The sequence below is a fragment of the Mesoplodon mirus genome (assembly GCF_964341445.2).
Source record: "Mesoplodon mirus genome assembly, chromosome: 6".
NCBI lineage: Eukaryota > Metazoa > Chordata > Mammalia > Artiodactyla > Ziphiidae > Mesoplodon > Mesoplodon mirus.
Genome location: NC_138982.1, coordinates 85,160,180 through 85,175,554, shown reverse-complemented (window position 1 = coordinate 85,175,554; position 15,375 = coordinate 85,160,180). Strand labels below are relative to the sequence as shown.

The 15,375-nt window shown below is 37.5% G+C and overlaps 1 protein-coding gene across 1 annotated transcript in view; it reads right to left on the bottom strand.

Moving 5' to 3' along the window:
- LSAMP (limbic system associated membrane protein) overlaps positions 1–15,375 on the bottom strand; it is a 644,611-nt gene that overhangs the window by 207,542 nt on the left and 421,694 nt on the right. Inside the window, exon 3 of the mRNA XM_082625495.1 lies at positions 12,008–12,133. Within this exon, the coding sequence (XP_082481621.1) occupies positions 12,008–12,133 (126 nt within the window). The remainder of the gene's footprint in view (positions 1–12,007; positions 12,134–15,375) is intronic.

Here is a 15,375-nt window from a genome sequence, read left to right as displayed (position 1 = left end):
TTGTGCACACACCAGAAAGAGGTCTGGTGGGCACACAGCAAGATGCCAGCTGTCTACAAGCCAGGAAGAGAGTTCTAACCAGAGCTTGACCATGCGGCTCCCTGGTCATGGACTTCTTGCTTCCAGAACTGTGAGAAAATAAATATCTGTTATTTAAGGTCCCCAGTCTATGGTATTTTTTTTTTAATGGCAACCCAAGCTGAATAAAATACTACAGTGACAGTTAAAAAAAATAAGTGGGCTTACTTAATTATTTTAAATAAGTGGGCTTATAGAAGTCATTGCAGGGGCAGCAAGTATAGTTACCACAATTAATTACTTTCTGTGAAAATAAAAGATGTCTACTTCTTCTCTCTTCAAGGAACAAGGGAATCTACCTATCTTCTCCCAGACAGCTCCAAAAGTAAGCTGTTTAAATTCCAGAGTTACCCAAAGAATTGCCCATGTCTGTGTCCACACCAAAATGACACTAAGCTATGAGCAGCCAAGTCCTCAATACCATGTGCTATATTTGGACTGCCTTTTGTTCTAGGGTGAAATTTTGGAATTTATTGTTTGTTGTAATTTAAAGCAATTTTCTCATGACTTTATTTATTTATTGGAATAGTGAGAATTTTTAAAAATACGAAATATCTATTGGATTGCCTCATGAAGAACTAACTTTCTGTACTATTTTCCCATCTGCCTTTCAAATCCCTCATTCCCTGATCTGGATCTGTCTTTCCATAGCCAAAACAGCATAAAGCCTCAGTGATCAGGCCAAAAAATTTTTTTTCACAAAAGACTGATGTCATTCAAAGACTGACATTTCAGTTTTTATTACTAGAATACCTTGAAGAATTAGATCTGATTTGCATTGATATTTGCCAACTGAATTATTAAAGTCCTTTTTTTCCTTTTCTCTTCCCCTCATCAGATTTTAACACTTTAGTCAACAGCAGACAACATCACAATTTAACAATCATGTGATTTCACAGAGCCTCCTGGGCTTTTGAATTGTTGACCAACTTGAGAAAAATACCTGATCTGATGCATAAAATGAGGGTGATGACACATAAAGGAAATGGCAGGGTTTTTTTTTGTTTTGGGTTTTTTTTTTTTTGGTAAAAGAGTATGCTTCTCACATATGTTTCTTAAGTGACATGGGATAACTTCATTGACATGTCTTTTCTGGGCAGTGTGACCCCATTTGAGTAACCTATTGAGGTTTTTGTGTTTTATTAGAATTAACTGTAGCCTCAGTGTGCTGGGAGACTTGAAAATGAACACGTATAGCTAGAGAAGGATGAGGATTTCAGAAGTGTGTGCATATTTGAAGTGATATGTTAGCTTCAAATATCATTAGACTACAGATGGAAAAAGACAAAGTGGGAATTTCTGTGCAGTTGTTACTTCTAAACCTCTTCATCTAAAGTGACAGAAATACGAGCCATAGAAATGTGATGGTGCATTTATATATCAAATAGTTTTAAACACACCACACACACACACACACACAAACCAGGTCATCACAATGTTTCCTATTGATTTCATTACTACATAGAATCTCAAATATTCCTATACTCGTGCCTGGTAAAAATAGCATACAATCCTATCTCAAAAGATGTATTTTCTTTACACCCTTTATAGGGCAGGGGTTGTATAAGTTTATGGAACATCAGAATCATCTGGCAGACTTGTTAAATTACAAACCCTTGGGCCCCACTCCTAGAGTTTCTTATTCATGTAGGTCTGGCTTGGGGTCTGATAATTTACATTTCTAACAAGTTCTTAGGTGACGTTAATGCTGCTGGTTTGGGGACCACACTCTGAGAAGCACTTCCCTGGTTTTAGTACTTATTTTGGTCAGATGGAGTGCTTCATAGCCTTGCAGTCAGTTCTTTCTACTATCTAACCAAAATGACTACTGTAATTTAAGTCTATATTTTTTTTTGCAGAATCTAAGATAATAGTAACAGCAAGCAGCCCTTGAATAATGCTTTATCATTAATAAATCACTTTCATGTACACTATCTCACTTGAGACAACACAGGAATCCTGGTAGGTGAGCAGGTATTATTATTATTATTTTGTGTGTGTGTGTGTGTGTGTGTGTGTGTGTGTGTGTGGTACGTGGGCCTCTCACTGTTATGGCCTCTCCTGTTGCGGAGCACAGGCTCCGGACGCGCAGACTCAGCGGCCATGGCTCACGGGCCCAGCCGCTCCGCGGCATGTGGGATCTTCCCAGACCGGGGCACGAACCCGCGTCCCCTGCATCGGCAGGCGGACTCTCAACCACTGCGTCACCAGAGAAGCCCAGCAGGTATTATTTTATTCATATTTTACAAGTGAAAAGTAGAGGGCTTAAAGGACTTACCCCAAACCCCTAAAAAGTAAATGGCGAAGAGCAGAGACTTGAACCCAGGTTTTCTGACTCTAAATTCTGCATTCTTCTACCAAGTCACTCTTTCTCTTAATCCCTTACAGTTGTTAGAGAGCTTTACACTATTCAAGCTACTTTCATATTCATTATCTCATTTGATCCTTCAAAGCAACAGCATGAGGCAGGCAGGGCACCATATTATTGTCTGCATTTTGTAGATAAAGCTGTTACAAAAAATGATAAGAAAAGTGGCTGCTGTCATTCAGACAGTATTTCTTCATGCACTAAGCTAAAAATTTCCTGCAATATTTAGCAGCAGCATCTGATGTAGGTAAAGCATCAGACGGTTCTCCTTTCCAAGTCATATTCAATGGCCCAGTAACTCCACCCCCATCCCTACACCAGTTTTTTGTTTGTTTTCTTGGTAGGAATACATCTGGAGGGAATGCAGGTGGGGATAAAATTTAGGATTACTACTTAGTAAGGAAAGTGGGAAAAATTCTTAAATTTCTAGACCTCAAACATTGAAGAAAACAGCTTTCTCTGCATACAAAGAATTTCACCTCTAGTCTAGGGCTTTTCAAAGTTTAATGTGCATACAAACCACCCAGGGATCTTGATAAAATGCAGATTTTGATTCAGTGGGTCTGGAGTGAGGCCCAATATTCTGCATTTCTATAAAGCTACAAGGTGATGCCAATTCTGTTGATCACGGTCCAACGTTGGTAGGCAAGAGTCAGTCCTATTTCTCAAAGCCATTATTATTTTTACTATTCTCTAAACCATCTCTGAATCTTTCGAGTGAAACAGAGAAATTAAAATATAAAACACTGTAACAATATGTGGTGAATACTATGTACATTATGGGACTTTCCTAGGTGTTCCTCTGTGCTAGGCTATTTATAACATGCCAGTATCTTCCAATCTATTTTGATCTCAAGATCCAGGATGATGCCAAAAATGTGGTCCATGGACTAGCAGAGCCAACATTACCTGGGTGTTTGTTAGAAAGGCAGAATTTCAGGCCCCATCCCATACCCACTGAATCAGAATTCATATTTTAACAAGATTCTCCAGATGATTTTCCAGTACAATAAAGCCAGAGAATCACTCCTTCAGATTTTCTTGCCCTCCTGTGCTTGCAGAGTCATCATTATGCTCATGTTGCTGGTCCTCTGACTCACTGGGAGTATCTAATCCTACAGAATCCCGTAATTCAGCAAGAGATGATTTAAGTGTGGGGTGAGGCAGGGAATCTGTATTTTTAAAAACTTTTGCCTCGAGGTAATCCTAATGATTGGCCAGATGTAGAAATCTAATAGTGAAGATGAAAATTATGCCACAGGTGGCTACAGCCAGAAGGGATGGTTTATAGGGAATTGTAGGAGATGTTATAAAACTTACAGCTCGGCAATGGAGGTTCCTTTTACAGATTGACTCAACCTGTGAACTGTTCTCTACTACCAAAACCAGGTGGGCCTGAACTTCTGCCACTCAACCCCCAACCCTCAATGTAGCACTAATTCATTGGTGTGACAGTGCTGAGAGGTTTGTTACCACATATTAAAAAAAACATTTCCCAGATACAGAAATCTGCACTAGTCATTTTACAATGTGTCTTACAGAAAGACAATGTCTTATATATTTGAGATATATGATACAGCAAAGAAAAACTATAGTTATGAAGATTCTGTTCTTAAAGTCTAAACTTTAAGCAGATTCTAACAGAGTTTGACATTTAGCTAGAATAAGTAATTCATTTATTCATTCAATAAATTTTTACTGAGCGCTTCCTCTGTGCTAGGTGACATAATGGGACTAAGAACATGTAGGTGCCTGCTCTGCTTTCATGAGGAAAATAGTAAAAACATAAACTTTTAAGACAATTACTGAGTGTGACAACTGCTGAGAAGAATAATTTCTGATAATAAATTAGTGATAAAGAGAATGTCAAAGCATTTGATACAAAAATATGAAGATTTCAGAGAATTCTCTGAGCCCAGTGGATAATGATGAGAGTCTCACAGAAGCAAATCAGCACATCAGGGCAACAAAGAAGAAACAGATCTGAACAGGACATGGAGAGCTTTCCTGAAATTTCTGAAACCTTCTCAGGAAGAGATTAATGAAACTATTAGTTGGATAGCCTTAGTTATATAATTCTTATTGTGTCATTTGCAGTTTGCTTTCTATTCATTCATGCTTTAATTACTTGTCAATGTGTATTTAGTTTCCACTTCATGATGTAAGTTATTTCCCAACAATACTATTTTTATAAAGCCCTTAATTGAACAACTCATGGTTGATTGATTGATTCAGCACTTATATGCCAAGCAACATGTTAAGAATATACACATAAGTAGGACATATAAGTTTCTGCACTTTTATGGATCTTATAATCTAGAGATTGCACATAATTAAAATGCAATTTTACTACTTCTATTATATGGCTTCCTGTAGGGAGTGTTGTCTTGAAGGCCTCAAAAGAAAAAGTTATACTGGCAAAATGATGATATTGGTGAGATATGAAATCATGTTTCAAGACGAAAACTAGGATGTGTGAAGGCCCCAAAGCAAGCGGACAAGGCATATTCTTGAAATATAAGTAGTATAATCTACCTACTGCCTAAAGTTGAATGATTAGGAGTTTAGGGATAGGAAAATAGGTTGAATGAAGGGTTCTGCCATGCTTAGTTTGAACTTTATCCCAAAGACAATAGGAAATTGGGAAATCAAGCAGGAAAATTAACTCAACCATTTTAAAATTTAGAAACAGTATTTTTGTAGTAGGGGTAAATACCTAGTAGCAAGAGGTCCAACTGGAAAACTGGAGAAATTGTTGGTCATTTTTTGGTGTCACTGTACACAAATTTTATTTAAAAAATATCATTGTAATTTACAACCTATAGGGCTCTCTACAGCTACAGTTAATAAAGTATTAGCTGTTACACAGCCAGACTCTGGGAAAACTGTCCTCTAGGAGAAGTAGCATGGACACACAAATAAGTCACACCAGAAAATTTCTCCCTAACAAGATGTTTTTGTCATGCCCTTTTGAAAGATGAACACCTCAAGTGAGTATGTTGAAATGTGATACAATAAAAGATGTGACATTTTAAGACTAGCCTTGGTGAGAGCATTTTAAAAGTCTCCCTGGTTGCTGTGTTAGAATGAATAAAGATGGCATGAAGTTGTTTTCAATAAAATTATCAATCACCCCCAAACTTTCACTATGGAAATCTGACATATGGATAAAAAAATTAAAAGAGATATTGAAAATAAGAATATCAATAATAGCTAACACTGTGCTAAGGACTTCACCTACATGTTCTCTTTTAACTCTCATGATAACCTTTGGCAAAGATTTATTTTTAGACCTAGTTTAAAATTAGAAAACACAGACTATTTGGAATAACGGAAAAAATATTTGAAGTCATGAGACGCTGAGAGATGTGGACACTATTTCTGTTCTCCTAGGCCATGTGCAAAGTTTGTGATTAAGCTATTGCCACCATTCCCCCCAATTCCACGCAAGCTTCCAAAATGTCCTGAAGCACTCAAATCCAAGCTAGTTCCCCAAGGACAAATCTAGGATGGTTCATTTCTCTTCAGGAAGAGTTTTCTGGGGATCTGATGACACATCTGGGAAGAGCAAGAGTGAGGTGCTGGTGGTACAAGGGCATCTGTACAACACTCATCAGAATGGCCAGAACATCTGGTTGTGGAAATCCTCCCATGGCTTAAAGATTGTCAGTGTCAGTTATTGTTAGTCTCGTAAGGATTTTTAAGGTTTGGAGGCCAGCAATCATGCAGTTAAATTCTGTAGTCTTCATTTTCTAAATTACCCATTTGTTTTAATGACAAGGTTATTACTGCAAAAAGAGTTTGTATTTACTTGATTAGGCTATTATGGAACTATATGCATGGGAAAAGAATATGTTCCTGACCTAAATTTAAGATATTCACACACAAAAATAACTGTCTATATACCTGCTACACTGGTATACACTACATTGTATATTTAAAACCAACATACAAGTAAGGTTCTGAAAAGAAAATAGAGCAAGATTTTTCTTTATTTTTCTGTTCTTTGAAAAGGGAAACCAAGAATATTAAAAAGTAAAAGAGGAGCTTCCCTGGTGGTGCAGTGGTTAAGAACCCACCTGCCGATGCAGGGGACACGCGTTCGAGCCCTGGACCAGGAAGATCCCATATGCCACAGAGCAATTAAGCCCGTGAGCCACCACTACTGAGCCTGCACTCTACAGCCTGCGAGCCACAACTACTGAAGCCCACGTGCCTAGAGCCGGTGCTCCGCAACGAGAAGCCACCGCAATGAGAAACTCATGCACTGCAACGAAGAGTAGCCCCCACTTGCTGCAACTAGAGAAAGCCCGTGCTCAGCAACAAAGACCCAATGCAGCCAAAAATAAATAAATAAAATAAATAATTATTTTTAAATCTATACAAAAATTTTTTAATCTATTTAAAAAATCTAAAAAAAAAAAAAAGTAACCAAACACTAACATCATGGTGTTGCATAAAGATGCTGGCCTGGATTCTTCAATGCATTATTATGTATACTCTTTCTCTGCCTAGGATACTTTCCCTACCCTGTTTTCTTGGTCTGGTCCTATTCCTCCTTGAAGTCTCAGCGTAAGCTCCCCTCAGGGGAGCTTTGCTTGCCTTGCAGATTTTGCTATATGGCCTTGTTTTATGGTCTTATTGAAAGCTACAATTTTCCTTTATACGGTATAAATCTAATTAAGTAGTTATTCATGCAAGTATTAGTTTAATACTCTGCTTTCTTGTTGAACTATAAGTTCCATCTGTGCAGGGACCATGTCTGAGTAGTATTCCATTGTATATTTATGCCACATCTTCTTTATCCATTCATCTCTTGATGGCCACTTAGGTTGATTCCATATCTTGGTAATTATAAATAGTGTTGCTATGAATACTGCACTGCATGTATCTTTTCAAGTTAGTGAGTGTGTGTGTTTTTTAATAGAAAATATTTCTTACGTGAGTTTTCTGTATGGGGTGTTGATGTCCAATCTGGCTTCTGGCTTGGACAAGAGAATTGTACAGTGCCTGCTAAGTTGTTCTCAGGCTAAGGGGCTAAGTTCTCAGTGTGCCTTTTGAGTGTTTCAGGTATAGAAAGTTACTGAGGATGTAAAAACCTTTGTAGAAATGAAATGCACAGAAACTCTGTAACCATGAACAATCCTGACACCACATGAGGCACACTTGAGAAAGGGACTTTCTTTGGAATGTGAGAAGAAACAAAGTTAAATGAAGATGGGAGCAGCGTTGCTCATAGAAGGGAGATCAAACACTCCATAGAAAATACATGTTACGGTGCAATTGCCCTCTGGGAGTTACAGGATTATGAAAGTCTAACTTAATTAAGGGAGAAAATAGGTCACATTTAACAACCACATACATGACACATCATTTTGATTATATAGAAAAACTGAAGAGAGAAAAAATTAAGAAATCAGAAATACAAGAGAGGCAACCATGGAATGCAGCAATCTCTTCTCCTCCATCTATGTCAGGTATATGTTTTGATTTTGTATATATAAAAAATTCACCATTCTTCTAACTTCCCTCTTTAAAAACACTTGCAGTATACTTGAAAAAGAAATTTCAGGTGTGAAAAGAAAGACAAACAAAATGACCCAATGAAAAAAATTTTTTTTAAAAACTGAATTAAGAGGTAATAAATATTCTTCTCATAAAAATATACCTTGCACCTACTTTCCTTTCTACCCCTTGTGTTATCAAATGACAGGTAATCAGGTACTTGTGAAACCTGCATGAAATCTTCCCAGTTTCAGGGCTCAAGGTCCCTGTGAGGTCGAGCTAATTACAGGTACATTTCTTCTGCAAGGCAGTCACACTCTGTACTGTTGAAGGCACAATTAATAATTGAACAAAGCTAGCTGGGTTTTTTTGCACATATGGCTAAGGGTTGCAGTAGCTTTGCTGTCACACAGGGAGCAGAGCCTCTTCTTTGGGTGTCTCCATGAAAGGCTTAGCATTATAGGCTGAAAAGGATCACCCCCTGTTTCCAAATTTTGAAAAGAATAAAAAACACACATAAAACAAAAAATCCTGGTATCCTGTATAGCAGTAAAGGCAGATTCTCTCTCCTGTCCTCAAGAATATGATTATGATCAGGTGGTTATTTAGGTCAGATGTGAAAGAGATGAAAGAGTAGGCTTGGGAATTAATACCTGTTGTAGACAGAATTGGAGGCTGCCCTTGAGTCTGTGAATGCAGCAGGGAACTAGTTTTGTATGCGCCAGAATAGAATTTGACCCATAGAGAGGGCCTAGATAGAGGATTATAGAAGAATAAAGTTCTTTCCCTTGAGATGTCTTTAGGAATTTAATGGGGGATATCCCCAAAGCCCCATGGAGTCATAGATGAGTGCAGAAAATCCTTGACCTATGCCCCAAGCCATAGCCTTGAGCAGGGGTCTGTAAACTATTCTGTAAAGGGCCAGGTAGAAAATATTTTAGGCTTTAGGGGCTAAGCCATATCTGTTGCAACTAAACTCTGCTGTTTTACTAAAAAAAAACCAAAAAACAAAAAACAAAAGCATCCATAGACAACTTGTAACTGAATAAGCATGGTTTTGTTTCATTAAAACTTTATTTATGGGCACTGAAATTTGAATATCATATATTTTTTTGCATGTTAAATAATAGAATTCTTTTCATTTTTTCTAACCATTTAACCATTTAAAATTTATTCTAAGCTTGCAGGTAGTAAAAATGTGAGGCAGGTTGGATTTGGCCCAGGGACTAGTTTTCTGATCCCTAGGCTGACTATTGGAAATCCCTGTGTGTACACCAATTTTTCTAGTTGATTTGAAGTCCCTAGGGTTCTCTGACTGTATGTAAATGCTGCCTTTATTGTGAAAGATCTAGCTTGTCCTTTGGTCTTTTGATAACTTGAAACATCATGGATAACCAGGTTATTCAGGGTTCAAACCATATGTTTACTACCATGAAAAAGTCTACTAGAGTTAGCCATGAAGATCTAAACTCCTAGAACGAGCCTGGGAAGGCCTTGAAACTCTGGTTTGATCTCATTACTTTTCTAAACTGAGGGGATAAAAAAGAGTATATCTTTAGGTTCAGATCACCAATAGCATTTTTCCCTGAAAAAAAAACCCAAAACTGTTTACTAGTCAATAGTACACCAAAGGAATAAAGTATTTTTATTAATGCAGTTCATTCCTTGATTATAACTTGAATATAATCCATCTTCCTTCTTTCTTCCCTTCTCTTATCTCCACTTATTCCATAAAAATTGAGATTATAAGTAACATATATATATATAAACATTTAAATTAATTACAAAAGGTGAGACAATATGAAAATAATGGTAAGAAAACAAGATGAAAGCAAGAGTGTGTCTGTATATGGATTTGATGTCATAAAATTCCACACAGTTTATTTAAAATCCACTTCATTAATGTGTAATTTATATATGATTTCCTCTATTCTTTCACAGACCAGTCATAAATTTGGCTCTAAGTTTGGTAACAGTCAATACAATGAAGGACTCATGATTATTTGTAAAAACTCATTGGGTTCATTTTAAAAAACAAACCATTGCTTAGAGAAAGGACAGTAGAAACACTGAAAACAAAGAGGAGCTTTCTCAAAGTGTCCTTTCAGAGGAAACTATGTAATACAATTAACAATCTCTCAAAAACAACATTGCAGAAAATGCAATGATTTTAGAGGATATCTTTTTTAACAGCGGTCCCCAATTTTTCTGGCACCAGGGACCAGTTTCATGGAAGACAATTTTTCCACAGACTGGACAGGGGTGGGGTGGGGTGGGGAGAGTGGGGACAATGGTTCAGATGGTAATGTGAGCACTGGGGAGCGATGGGGAGCGGCAAATGAAACTTCACTCACTCGCCCACCACTCACCTCCTGCTGTGTGGGCTGGTTCCTAACAGGCTGCAGACCAGTCCCAGTCTGTGGCCCAGGGATTGGGGACCCCTGTTTTGTAACATCCTTAAATATGTGCCCAAAACTTTTATACCAAATAGTCATTTAGTAAAAGCAGTTCTACATGGGAACGGTCTAGGTGTTGTGGGATTGAGGGTTAATATAATTCCATTCAAGGAGAATGTGCTCTGGAGGTTTAATTTAATCCAGGGGAAATGTATATGATATCCAGATAATATGTTATCTGATATTCACACTTCAGATAAGCCTGCATATATATTTTTTTTCCATGTGAGGTTTAAGATGGGAATGACAGGATATGAGTTTGAGGTTGATCCCCCAAATAAGTGCCTCATTTACTGCTTTTATATATTATCAATAAATGACAAGCTGTATGCATTAACAATAGAATGGGTTTTGAGTGACATTGTCTTAAGAAAATAGAAGCCTCTAATAAGAATAGCTGCCTAAATAAAAGACCATTCCATAGGTTAGTCCAAACTTCACCTGATAAATTAATTTGAGGGCTAATATGAAAGGGAGGCCCTTATTCTCACACCACAAAATACAAAATATTTAAAGATGCTACAACCAAACACTACCCTGGCCTGGCCTTTTAGAAGTATTTCGGGATAGCTCCCATTGCCTATCTAGCTTTGCACAACAATTTTTCATGGTGTTCATTTCAGAATTAATATGTTATAAACTAGATATCTAGATTTTATATGAGAAAACTTTAAAAGAATATCAGATATAAATCAGTTAAATTTTGGGGGTTAGCTACCAAAATAAATGACATTTTGTAAGAATAATTGATCCATAGTTCCTCTTTTTGGAAAAACTAAATAGCAGGCCCCATTCTACAAATACTGTGTCATTTGCAAAGGCATGGTTTTGCATATAAGAAAATTTCATCTGTCGAGTAGGGGAGGACGCATGCAGTTAATACTAAATAATTTGGTAAAGTATTTAAATGAATCTCAAAAGGCAGCAGAACCTCAGAACCCAGTTATAGTGGGAGGAGGAGGGGAGAACGCAGAAAACATTCCTGAGAAATTATTTTCTGACTTTCACTGAATTAGCATCCATAGCTGGGGATACATAATGAGCTCATGAAGTTTAGTCCATGCCTGGTGCCCCTCCACAGAGCCAGATGCTAAGGATAGGATATTAGAAGTCACAAATAATTTTGTATTATTCCTAAAAGATTGCATCACAAGGTGCTACATATAAGGAAACTATATTTAAAAGCAAAGCAAAACAAAAAAACATACAAAGAGCTATGGAAATTTAATCCATACAAAATATTGCCCCAAGACATTCAGGCACCAACCTGGCATATATTTCAGACATAATTCTAAGTCATTTAATGCATTTAATGCTTCTATATTTGTTGCCTTGAGGAAGTGTTCTATTGAAAATGAAATATATCATATATAAATCATCAAAAAATATATATATATATATTTCCCCCTATGGTTGCAGACTTTATAGAGATGGATACATTAGCCAAGACCAGAGATGACCCTAAACAAGTCCTATGTCACTAGTGTAATAGTGTTTTAATAACAATATACATGCTTGCCTTTTGGATCCAATGGAATCACAGAAACATGAGGATATTCTAAATAGTGTATGACATCTGGGGGACTGGAAGGTTGCTTACCAGTTGGTGTAAGGTGTCTCCAGGTGATAACAGGTTCAGGACGGCCATTGGCCATGCAGACCAGGGTCACGTTGCTGCCCTCATTCACAGTGACATCCGAGGAAATGTTGGAGATCTTTGGTGGAACTGTAAAGACAAAAGCAAATTGAATATGTAAGCATGTCAGTAAAAGCAGGTTTCCAGTACTGGTCCATGCAACAGGAAGTGGCAAATTCAAGCGAAGTGCTTTTCTGACTTAAACCATTTGAATTTTTGTGTTAAGAAGTCTGGGTGCTTTTGGACATCCTTACAGACTTAGTGAGCAGATGAAAAGCGTGGTTCTTACTATAAGTTGAGAATCTCTCCACTACGGTCTAGTGCTATAGGAAGAATGCAGAGTAACATAATGAAAATGTCTTAGCTCTTTTCTGATTACAATGGACCTTATTTGGTTATTAGAGAACATGCCCACTTATACACATTAAGAACAAATTTTCTTATCACTAAATATTACCGACATTTATGTTCTTATGTGTATAAAATGATTATAGCCCACTATTTACTCCGAATGTCAGGAAAAGAAATGCAGTGCTATTTAATGTCGGATTGCAGAGTTGTGTCATAAAGATGCAGTAATACCTTGTTGCTTATAATCTAGCCACAAAAGGAAACACTTGGTTAATCACTACAAGAGAAAACCTCTAGGGGCTTCCCTGGTGGTGCAGTGGTTAAGAATCCGCCTGCCAATGCAGGGGACATGGGTTCGAGCCCTGGTCCAGGAAGATCCCACATGCCACAGAGCAACTAAGCCTGTGAGCCACAAGTATTGAGCCTGAGCTCAGAGCCCACGAGCCACAATTACTGAGCCTGTGCACCTAGAGCCCATGCTCCACAGCAAGAGAAGCCACTGCAATGAGAAGCCCGCTCACCGCAACGAAGAGCAGTCCCTGCTCACCGCAACTAAAGAAAGCCTGCACGCAGCAACGAAGACCCAACACAGCTAAAAATAAATAAATAAAATTTAAAAGAAAAAAAAAAAAAAAGAGAAAACCTCTAAATATCATCTTGGTGTGTGACAGGCCTGATGATGTACCTTAGAGCTTAAAAATGAAATTAATAAGGCCTATGTCACAGACAGGTAGACTTTATAAAAATACTACTATTACTCCTAATACTATTACCACCACTATTACTAACACTTTAATAATAGCTAACTTTAAGCATTTACTATACATAAGATCTTATGTCGATTACTTTATATAAGTACTGTATTATCTCAATAACTCCTTATAATAAGGAAATAATACCCTATGAAGATTTTATTTATGGGTGGAAAACTAAGTTATAGTTATAGGCTAGGTGAGAAACAGAAAACAGATTTGAATCCAAAAAAGACTCCAGGGCCCAAGCTCTTAAGCCCTACTTGAATGAATCTTCATCTTCACAATCCAGGCTACCAGATGGCCAAAAATGACAGAAATTACTTCTCCGTGATATGAGAAATGAGTCCCCAAGGGCTAGCTGCACTGCCGTCTGACTTCCTTCATTAGTGTTCTGGGTGGCAACATTAGATCTCACACTGGTGGGCTTAAGTGGAAAGTGAATTACTTACAAATTTCATCACAGAGGTTATGTACTGATTACAAATTGCAGAGTTTATGCTTTGACTGTGATTTTCCTTTTTTTTAACTCTTAGTTGCTTATGCTGTCTCTGAAAAACTATGTGTCGGGGGGGGAGGAAGACAAGAGAGCATGAAGTAGTTCAATAATAAATAAAACTCTTATTTTTTCTCACTCTTCCTGCCCATTAGAGACTCTGTGCAATGACAAATAAAACAGGAACATTGTCTGCTTGTAGAGGCAGCTGCCTGACAACTGTATTATCCCTGCAGATCCCTGTTAGCAGTCACTGATGGTACCTGGGCAACTGACCAGGTCAGAGTGTCACAAGGAGGAAGTGGGAGGAGGATCCTCTTGACCTTGGCATTCTTCTCACAGTGACATCTGTTATGGCCTCTGGGTAGGAACCAGTGATTCGAAATCAAACCCAGTGGCAGAAATAGAATGTAGTTGATTCCTGTCACTTAGCAACTTCTATTTGTAGAGTTTCTGTTTCCCCTTTGGGTTCAGAGTAGTTTTCTCATATTCATACACTGACTTATAATATACTCTCCCAGACTTCTACAGTGAGGACCTGAAAGGTTATATCCATTTAATAAGGAAGAATATGAGGCATAGAGTGGAATAACGGCTTATCAAGGGTGATCACATCACGAAATATAGCTAGGCTTAGAATCCAGAGCTCCTGAATGTACAACTGTTCTACTGTTTAATATTCACAGTTTTTAATTCCCAGTCGAGTAAGCCATGGTTCTGAACATGTCCAAAAACACCTACAATACAACCTATGATGGTGTATGAGAACAAGACTTGGACATCCTAGGTACCTCCCTCAACAATCTAAGACCTGTAACAGGAAGCTATATAGTAATTGTAAAAGCTCACATCACTCAATTCAAAGTTTATTCTGAATTCCAAAACAGGACATAGAGTAGAGAAAAGAAACACAGATGTGTTCTGATTAAAAAAAAAAAAAAAGTGGAGGGGGAAAGATTCCATATCCCTAATATATAAACATGTAAATTTACAAAATAGAAAAAAATCTCCAATGGCCAAGATCCGAGAGAGTTATTATCTATGATAAAATTTACTCATATTGCCTCTCCTTTATAGGAGGAATATATATGTACTAAGGACTTTGATTTTACATGGCACACAAGTAAGGTCATTTACTCAATGTTACATAGACAGGTGGTAATAAAATTGGGAATAAAATCTAGAATAATTAGCTACAGGGCTATGCTTTGGCCACCAAACTATATTCTTTCTCCTAATTAAGGACAATATACTCAGGTCCTGGATCTCAGATACTGGAGATACAGAAAGTGTTTGTGTTGAACAGTTAGAAATGCAATCATGTTGACATTGTATCCCACCTTCCTCTGGGTCACTAACCAGTAGTTTCACTCCATCATTTATCTTCCTACTTTATTGTAATTTTTATCAGCTTCTTGCCATAAGCATTTATATATGATATAGCCTTTTTGCTCTAGAAAGAAATCCCTCCCCAAATCCCATCTTACCTTCTTATTTACTTTTAACTTCTCTATCTCCAAATTTTTGAAGGAATTGTTCTATACCACGTCTTCATTTCCCATTCACACTCCAACCTTCAGTGCAATCTGCATTCTCTCATTAACCTCCAAAGAAACTGCTCTCAAGAGGCTCACCAATTTGTTTGAACCATACTGTTTTCAGGTCCAACGAAAATTTTTGTTATTATTCCTATTTTTCACTGAAGTAGTTGACTTTGTTGACTGGAACCTCAT